Consider the following 9,831-nt stretch of genomic DNA (forward strand, 5'->3'; position numbering starts at 1 on the left):
CTCGTATCGTTCAGGGAAATCTTCCAGAGCAATTAACTGCTAAGCTGGCATCCCAAGGATCTGTAGGAGTTAGCCAATAAATGCATGATGGTCACTTTTGGACATATTAAGTGGAGGTATTCTCGGGTAGCAGGTAGAAATAGGGTTCGCAGGTAATGACTAATGTTTAGAGATATGATTCTGGGTAAAGACGTGTGGAAGTTGTTTCATAGCGATGGCATTTATAACTATTTGGGAGGTTGAGAATGTATGTGCAGAGAGGATGACATGTGACACCTAGCTTCAAATTTTGAGGAACACCGAATTTCCTAAGATTAGAGCGGGTAGTCAAAAAAGAAGGAGAGGAGGAGGAGCAGAAAAGCAGAAGATGGTGTCATAGAAACCAGATGAAGGTTTGAATGAATGGAGGATGTGGTCAAAATTGTCAGATGCTTCTGAGATGTTGGCCATGATGGACTGACAGTGATCTCTCGTCTCTGTAAGACATAGTTTATTGTGAACCTTGGCTGAACAGTTTCAGGAGAAGAGGCCTGCCGAAGGGACATTACAGTGAGTTGGGAAATGAGCTGCATGTGAAGTAGTAAGGAAAGATATTGCAGAGAACATTTAAGAAGTTAGGGTATGAACAGAATGACAGCAGCAAGACAATACAGGTAAATTTCAGTATCACAAGAGTCACAGGGTTGAGGAATGGTCATGTTTAGGATGGAGAAAATGAAAATTAAGCACATTACTCTTGATCAAATCTAGCCAGTAAAAAGGAAAGTGTTGATCCAGGAGGGACAGGAGGTAAATGATAAAGCATAAGCATCTTACTAAAGCCCCTCTGGTTTCCTTTCCAGGGAATCCTTCTCAAAAACTAAGCCTTCTGGAATTGTCCCTTTGGTGTCACAGAGGTTTTGCCTTTAGGTCAATGTAGCATGATGAGGCTTGGGATGAATAAGAGGGATTTTGTTTTATAAAGTAATATAAGGTCCAAATGTAAAAATGGAAGAGGGCATGGAAACTGGCCAAACTTCCTTCTTTCTTCTCAGGCAGATTAATTTTTCTAGAATGTCTATCAGTGTTGAGGATATAAAAATATGTTCTTTAAATTCATGTGCTTGCATACCCCTGGATTAATCATGTACCCTCAGGGATACCAATGTCTAGGTTTGAATACTATTGTATAATGGAAGCCAGTATACTGTGGTGTCACTGGTCTTTACTTACCTAGAATACTTTCCTTTGCACCACAAATAAGAAAATCAAAACAGTGATTTTGGAAGATTTAAGACATTGTTTCCCTCTAGAGGACGACGCAAAAAATTTTTAAACAATTTTTATTCTTTATTTTTTGAAAAAAGATTGATGGCCATTTCATCAATTGTTCTCTAACCATGGCCTGGTCTAAATATTTGCATCAATCGTTTCTTTAATTAATACCCAGTCATAAAGGGTGCAGTGAAAATAGCCACTTGCTGCACTTCATGTACCAGTGAAAGATAGTAAGGTTCAGTATTTCAAGAGTCAAAATATTTTTCCTTAATTCCTGCGTTTTCCTGTCATGGATAACTGCAGAGCCAGACTGAATAGTTAGACAACTCTTTCCCTAATCTTTGAGCCTATTTAATGCCTTCAAATGTATCTGTATAAATGTGATTTACGGAAGTTTTTGTGAAATCTGTTTGTGATTTTCTCATCTGGAGAAGGATGGATATTAATTTTTAAAAAGTCGAAGTGGACGTTCTGCCTAGTATGATTAAATGAATGTTATTATGACTAAATTAAATTAGGATTTTACATTATGTTTTGGTTCATGATTTATCATGAATTAGAGTTTTTATGGATTATGACTTCATTTCTGGAAGAATGCTTTGACTTCTAAGTGATAAACTACACTTCCCAAACAAGATAAAGTGGTTTGACTCAGTCGAAATTAGACCTGCTGCCCATCCACACGTACGTAGACTCTGCTGGCTGGCTCTTGGGTTAAATGAAGCAAAGAATGATAAACCTCTATCTCTATAGTAACAGTTTTCTGGAATATGGACCAGTAGAGACAGAATACTCTCTGGACTTACAATTGGAGAAGGGGCTGTACATCATGACACCTCTGAGCTCAGGTCCCAGACCTTGGCTGCTATCATCAGCTTTATACTCATCTTGTTCTAAGACTGCATGAAATATAACATTGTTCCTTCAGTTCTATTTAGAAGTGTGGGGCTATGTGCGCTCTAGATATCCTTCAGGAGGCGCTATTAAGAGGTCACCTGTTTTCAGTTATATTCCATTCTGAAGGAAAGAATGCTTAATGTGAGAATATTTTGCTCTGAGAGTGTTTTGGAGAATGAGGAAATGGGTAATTATGCCACTCTTACAGTTCTCATGCCAAGAAACAGGCTTTCTTTGAGCCCATGGACAGTACGAAAAAGAATTTAGATCAGCTGGTCCAGAAGTCACTGCGTATCACACGTGTGCTTATGTGTATTGCTGTCTGGGCTAGATGAGAGCTATGTGGTTATAGTAGTGACCTGATCCTAGCATCTACATGGGGAAACCAACATAAAAAGCTCTTAGAACATTATAAGTTTGTCAGATTTACTTATATCTGGATATATTGCATATTACATTCTGTCATTGAAAAGATTTACTCTATCTTTATGATGAGGCTCTCTGCTAAAAAACAAAAACAGTAATGGGGAATCCACTTCAAAAAAAAATACCATATAGTAGATATAAATACTTAAAACCATATAGTAGATATAAATACTTAAAATCTGGATGAAATTTTGATAATATTCAAATTATATTAATTTATCAATAAAATAAAGGGCAAAGCAATTTTAATCTGTATTTTTGTTATCGAAAAATGTTCTTTGATTACCTGAACCACTATGTACACCAAAAGTTAGCATAGGTTTTTTTCATATTTATGTAACTTCAGTATGATCTAAAGATTTTGAACTTTCATATATGCTATAACAATTTCTGCTGGGTTTACTGTTCTGTTTAAAAGGGTTTCATTATCTGGAATCTATCTAAAAGACTTTTAATTTCAACCAGTAGATGGCAGAATAATATTAGCTTCTTAGAAAGTGGTTGCTCAGAGACCATTCCCAAGAAAACAGAGAAACTATCATTAACGCATTGGGTTAAGGAAGTCAACTTCAACAGTTTTGCAGTGGGCAGTCATCTTTAATTACTATCTAAGTCTTTTTGTTTTAACCATCATTCAGCCATTCAAATATACACTTAACAACAGATAGTAGAGACACAGACAATGTATCAAAAATCAGAGTGGGAAGAATTCAAAACAATTCAGTTTTTGAAGTAAATTTATGGAATGTCTGACGGGATCACATTAGGAAACAAATATCATGCTGAGATGACCATTTTCTGGCTTACTTTTTTTTTTATTATTAACTCTAGAAATACACTGAATGCCCAAAATGTATGAAATTTGGAAGATAATCTTTTACTGTTCTTGCCAAATTGCTTTCTAAACTATACAGACTAATAATGTACTCAGCAATATGAGTATTTACTAACCCAGCAATTGGGGAAAACTAAAAAACTCTTCTACAGTATCTGAAAAGAGAAAAATTAAACTGCCACCTCAATAAACTTTAAGTATTTGTGATGAAAATATGAATCCCTCACTTTAAGACACCCAGTTAATGAGGAATAAGCAAATATTTAGGATCGAGAATATCTCTTTAACAAAGGAATCTAATACTAGAATTATCCTTATAAAAAATACCTATTAGAGATAATGTCTGTGTCACTGTAATTTTGCTCAAGTATTAACCAATGTTTTAAGAAATAATAAGAAACAAGGTTTTTATACTATGCAGGTAATATGATTCTTTAAGGTAAAAATACAAAAGAATCTACTCCAAAAAACTGTTAAGAATCAATGAGAGTAAAGTTTCATCCAAAAAATTGTAAGAATGAGTGATAACAGAAAATCCACATGCTAAAACTATGTATTTCCTATTACTGTGATAAAGTTTGGAATATAATGTGAAAACAAAATACCATTTAAAACAGCAATCTATATAACCAAGACACCTTGAATAAAAGACCATTGGAACTGAAGAAAAATACCCTAAATTGCCTATATTATATATGAAATTTTATTATAATTTTTAAAAGCTTAAAAATTAAGTGAGAAAGTGAAGATTATTCAAAAAGTGGTGATGGAACAATTGCATAATTTGAAAACATACATTAAATTTTATACCATAAGTCTGGTAAAAAGTTATATCCATAACGAAAACAGAATACTGGGATAATTACACCATCTTGTGATGGGAAAAAATTAAGCAAGAAAGCATTAAAAAATAGCAAAGGAAAAACTAACTTCACTACATTACAAGAAAACCAAGTATGTTAAGACATATACTTAGAGAAAAAAGATGGGAAAATATTTGCTGTAAACAAAGATTACTATTCGTATTTAAGAATTAATATTCTTAATATAAGAGGAATTTTTATAAATTTATAAGAAAATTCATCTCCATTTCAATCAGGAAGAAAAGCTATTTAACAGGAGACAAGCAGTAATTTCGACCTTAGCATGTTAATTAGCACTGACAAAGTGATACATAAAGGACAAAGACTGTGACGTCAATATTATCTTAAAAAGAAAGCAAAATTACCCCAAAAGGTCAAAATGCAAAAAATATGGACAAATTTGATCTCAAAAATTAACTGAATGGTCCTGTCTTTGTAAAACTGTAATAGATTGAGAACAAATATCAATACAAGCAAATGCCAGTTAAATTATATTTATTATATAAAGAGATCCTAAAACTTGATATGAAAAACAAAGCAATGCCAAAAGGTTAAGGACATGAACATCTGATCAAAGAGGAAACACTGCTACCCAAAAAACACAAATATTTAACCTCATTAATAATCAAGTAAATTATGGGGATGCCATTTCTTGCTTAGTCAATGCACAAGGTTAACAGCAATTTCTACTTTGTCTATTTTCTAAATGTACTCAAATGTGTTATTTTTATTAATAACAAAATAAAACTGAGTCATTTTAAAAAAACATAGAAAGTATGAAAATTTCTGCCAATGCAGAAGTCATAAAAAGCATTAAAATGAATCAACACTTGTATGGGCAGTACAGTTCACATTCCTGGAAGCCAATACCTTTTGTCTTGGTTCCTGAGTTTTATTATGGGACTGTCAACAAAGAAAAGGCTGTTCCTAATACACTATGACAATCTCCCAAGTATAGGAATATATACATATATATGTAAATATATGTATGTAAATTTTTTCTTCAGGTAGACATTCCAGGAAACTATTTCTTAAGAATCACTCAGTACAGAGGATTCCTATGATTGTTTGCTGATAAGGTCCCATTAAGATCTCCCAATGTGGTTCTCAACCAGCAAGGATGCCCTTGGTACTGAAGAGGCTGAAGAACTACTTTAGTACTGCCTGCAAGATAGCAGTGTAGTTGCCCCTTTAGGGAATTCTGTAGTTGGCCCTTTAGGGAATCTGAAGTTGGTCCTGTCCTTTAGACATGGCCAAAAGGACATTTTTCTGATTCCATGCAGAACACAGCACATCTCCTGCTTGCTCATATCATAGCATTGAGGCAGATCACACAAAGCTCAGGATGCACATGGGCTGGAGAAGCACCAGGGCAAGCACTCTGAATCAAACAATCTTGTTAGGATAACTAAACTGGGAGACTGAACTTAAAATTCTATAGCTTTGTTCAGCCTATTTCTTTTTTTGCTTTTATGTTTTACTATACACAAAGTAAAAGTAACAGAGCCTAAATTTACCGAGCAAAAGCAATTCTCTGAAACCTGAACTTTGCTAAATATGTAAAAAAGTAACTCTACAGAAAATAATATATAAGCAGAAAAAGTAATACGTTTCATCTGAAGTAACAATTTAGTCAAATGAAAAACTCGGTTGTCGATTTAATGTAGTGCTTATCTATCTCAGTTCACTATGACTATACAGACCTTTATTCTCTGGTACTTAATTGCCATTTGAATAGAAATAGCTGCTAGGTAGGAAGAGAGAATTTAAATTTAGAAACAATTTCACTTTATCTGAAGTGCCGATCAATTTAAAAATTATGTGTATGTGTGTATATACATATGTGTATATGTACGTGTGTGTGTGTTCTCTCTTCTTTTCCCTCTCTCCAGAGATACAAACTCTGATTTAGGGCTATACTATTTTTTTGAGTTAATATTTTTTAATTTATTATTTCTGCTGTCTGCTTGAGTAACTTTACATATTCTGAATAAACCCACACAATCTGGTAAGCTGGCAGCTATATCAAAAACTCAGAAAAAAGGGAGTTAGCTAATACTTGGCAATTTTATTTTAGGTTAGAGCTGGCAGCCTCCCTTTGATGTTCTGAAAAGATGAAAACTTTCAACTTTGAAGCATAATGAACATAATTATACTTACTACAGTCACCTACACTTTGACTTACACATCACCACAAAAAGACATCTAACATTTTAAGATCTTTTTACATTTGTTAAAACAGCTGGCTATGTTGAATACATTTTCAGAAGGCATTTAATCGTTTGGTAAACATACTAAGTCAAACAGTACAAATAACATCAGTTACCTTTTTATCTAATACCTTTAACAATCCTTGGAAAAAGATACAACTGAGGGAAAATATAAGATCACCACGATGCACTGTAAAGATATAACACCTTAGTCCTAAGAATGATCTGAAGGTGCTGAAAGAGGTGATTCTCTAGAAGGTGACCCAGGGTTTTCTTCAGGTGGAAAAACTGTGAGAGTACAAGCTCGAATGCCACCAAGTGACTCTGGAAGGTCAAAAACTTTATGCCACTCATCCTTTTCTGGGTCATATTTCTGGACAATTTCTACCATACAACGATTATTCCAAGAATATCCACCTACAACATAGATTTTATTTTCAAAGACAGCAACTCCAACATCACTCTGACCTCTTAACATAGCAGCAATTGGTGTCCACTGGTCAAGGGTTGGTGAATAGTATTCACAGCTTAGAACATCATCATAATCACTTGTTCCTCTGAAGTGATTGCCACCAATGACATAGAGCTTGTCTCCAACTGTACACATGCAATGCAAACCTCTGACTGTAGTCATTGGAGCCTTCTGCGTCCATTTGTCTGTATCTGGGTCAAAACACATGAGCTCATTTTGGAAAGTATCGTGTGTAATTCCTCCTGAAATATACATTAAGCCTCCATACACTGTTCCAGCATGGCCATAGTGGGGTTCACTCATTTTTGCAACATAGCTCCACTCATTCATTCTTGGATTGTAACATTCTACTGTGGCCAGTTCACCAGCTGCACTTCGCCCACCAACAGCATACAAATGTCCTTTGAGGGCACTCAAGTGGAAGAAAGTACGCTTCTCATTTAATGATGCAACCTGCATCCATTTATTATACCGAGGATCAAATCTGAAAACTGTATCGACAGCAGTTTTTCCTTTCGTATCATAATTACTTTGACCACCAACCACATAAAGAAAGTTTCCAATGACAGCAATGCCATGCTGGTACCGCGGAGCATCCATGGGGGCTAAAGATCTCCACTCTTGTGCCCTTTCATCATACATCCTTAATTCTTTACTGACAACCAGCTGCTGCCTCAAAACTCCTCCTAATGTAACCAAATGTGTTGAGTCCGATCGAATGGCAGTTCTATCTGACTGCATCACCGGCTGCATGTATGGCATCATTTGGTAATTGCTAGCTTCCAAAAGCAAATTCACACAGGTATTGTCTGTTCTCATGAAATCTACCGTCTGCACGTAATTAATGAGGTCCTGTGGTGTCATCAGTGGAAAACGAATATTCTTCATTAATTTTGCAGCATAATCCATCCGAGGGTCTTCTAACCTTAGCCAGCGACAGGCAGCCTTGAAGAGCTCAAGTTCAGTACAGTGCTTAAGACTATTACTGGAAAGCACAAAGGCAAGCCGTTCAAAAGGGAGTTTTAGAAACTCCCCAGTGTTCAGTAATGCAGGAAAATTCTTCAGGATAAAATTATTGACGTATTTATCCACTTCTATAAGATTATAGGTGTTAGCTATTCGCCCAACTTCAACACAGTTATCTAAAGAGACTCCTGAAATAAGAAACACTTTACAGAAGTCCAAAACAGGTAAAATTTGTAAAAAGCTAGCAGCTTCGAGTGTGTCCTGAAGATTATCCATATTAAGAGAAAGTTTTGCAGTATAAATAAAATCAATTATTTTCTTCAGACCAACTTTGTTCACCCCATGAAGTTTAATGCACATTAGATCTTGTTCTTTCATTCCGCCTGTGAACATAGCCTTGAAATAATCACTAGCAGACGCCATCATAGCTCTGTGAACGGGGAAGATTTCATCTCCATCACCCGGTACGAGAGTCACATCACAAAGCAATCCTTCTATTCTAAGCTGATCGAAGCCTTGCAATACCACCGAACTGTGGGTATTGCTGGTAAAAAATCGTGTGGTTCCTGCCTTGCAAGGCTGTAAATGGGAGGAGACGCCCATTTCGCCGTTACCAAGAGACACTTTCATGGGAAAGCCTCTTGCACAAAGATGCCGGAGAAAGAGGTTAAAACCGGAATGCTTTCAAGGAACCGGGGACAACCAAAGAACAAGAGGGCTCGCTTCCTTCTCAAGGGCAAGCAGTCACCGTGGCACCCCTCAGAATACACCAGTCAGGCATCCACTTAAAACTGTTCTGCAGCTGGACCACAAAGGGCTGTGGTCCTCAACTCTGACTGTTGTTATGCAGATGATTCATCATCTAAAGGCAGTTAAGCGACCCGGTTCACCTTGTCCGGCCTGCGCTGCCGCTCCTCCAGCAGTTCCGCTCCGGGCCAAGCGGCAGGCACCGCCACGTACTGCGGCTCCGCGGCTCGCTCGGCGGCGAGGCCGGGAACCTCGGCGAGCGGCCCGTTGCGCCCTCCGCTGTCACCGGAGCGTCGCCGCGGCTACCGGCCAGTCTTGGAGCAAGGGTCTGGAACACGGGCCTGGAACACGGCCTAGCCGCGGACGCCCAGCCGGTCCTTCCGGAAAGGCCTAGTCCCAGGATCCCCCGGGCTAGGAGCGGCCGCAGCAGGGACTGCGGCTGCGCGGCCTCCGGCCTCGTCAGTGAGTGGGCGGGCGTGTGGGGAGCGGGGAGGGCGTGTGCGGGAGACGGGATGGGTGGGGTTGGGGGAGCGGAGCTGCGCAGGGTGGGCGCGAGGGGGACATAGTTGGGTCACATTGTGTGTGAGACTAAATAGGACGGAATGGGTGCATGTCTGTTATGCTGCACGTTTGGTGTTGACTCTTCGTAGCGTCTGAGCTCTCTTGCCGCAAATGCATACTTTTTTTTTAAGGTTTACGTTTCCTGGCTTCTGCTTTTTGAATAACAATGAATATGGCTTTTGTATAAATTGAAAAAAAAAAAAAACCAGAGGGCATAGAGGGAAGATGCTTAAAATTTTCCTTCTATAAAACGCTTTGTATCCCGCAGCATTTAATGGACACCTCGATTATAACTGGTTCATATTTTCAAATTTTTAATCATTTAAGAACACGTCGTTTTTTTCTTTACCAAGTTGTGACCATGCTGTGTATATAATATAGCCTATATTTTTTTGCCTCGCAGTGGAATTCCAGCGTCAGAAACTTTTTCATGCTTTTGTTTTCAGATTTTTAAATGGCTACAATTGTCCAATAACATGCAAACTCGTTTTCCTTTGCCCATTTTGTGTTCTGAATATACACCTTCTTGTCCTCCATTGTTTTATAGACTGTAATAAACTTATAGAGAATCTGGGCACAAAGCTTTCCTCTGTTTTT

At 37.5% G+C, this 9,831-nt stretch overlaps 1 protein-coding gene across 1 annotated transcript; it reads right to left on the reverse strand.

The window, feature by feature from the left end:
• Positions 1–3,156: 3,156 nt before the first annotated feature.
• On the reverse strand, positions 3,157–9,091 carry KLHL9 (kelch like family member 9). The gene has a single exon (XM_011385240.2). The coding sequence runs from the start codon at positions 8,554–8,556 to the stop codon at positions 6,703–6,705; it is 1,854 nt and encodes a 617-aa protein (XP_011383542.1). The 5' UTR covers positions 8,557–9,091; the 3' UTR covers positions 3,157–6,702.
• Positions 9,092–9,831: the final 740 nt, after the last annotated feature.

Source organism: Pteropus vampyrus, unplaced genomic scaffold (genome assembly GCF_000151845.1).
Source record: "Pteropus vampyrus isolate Shadow unplaced genomic scaffold, Pvam_2.0 Scaffold675, whole genome shotgun sequence".
NCBI classification, from domain to species: Eukaryota; Metazoa; Chordata; class Mammalia; order Chiroptera; family Pteropodidae; genus Pteropus; species Pteropus vampyrus.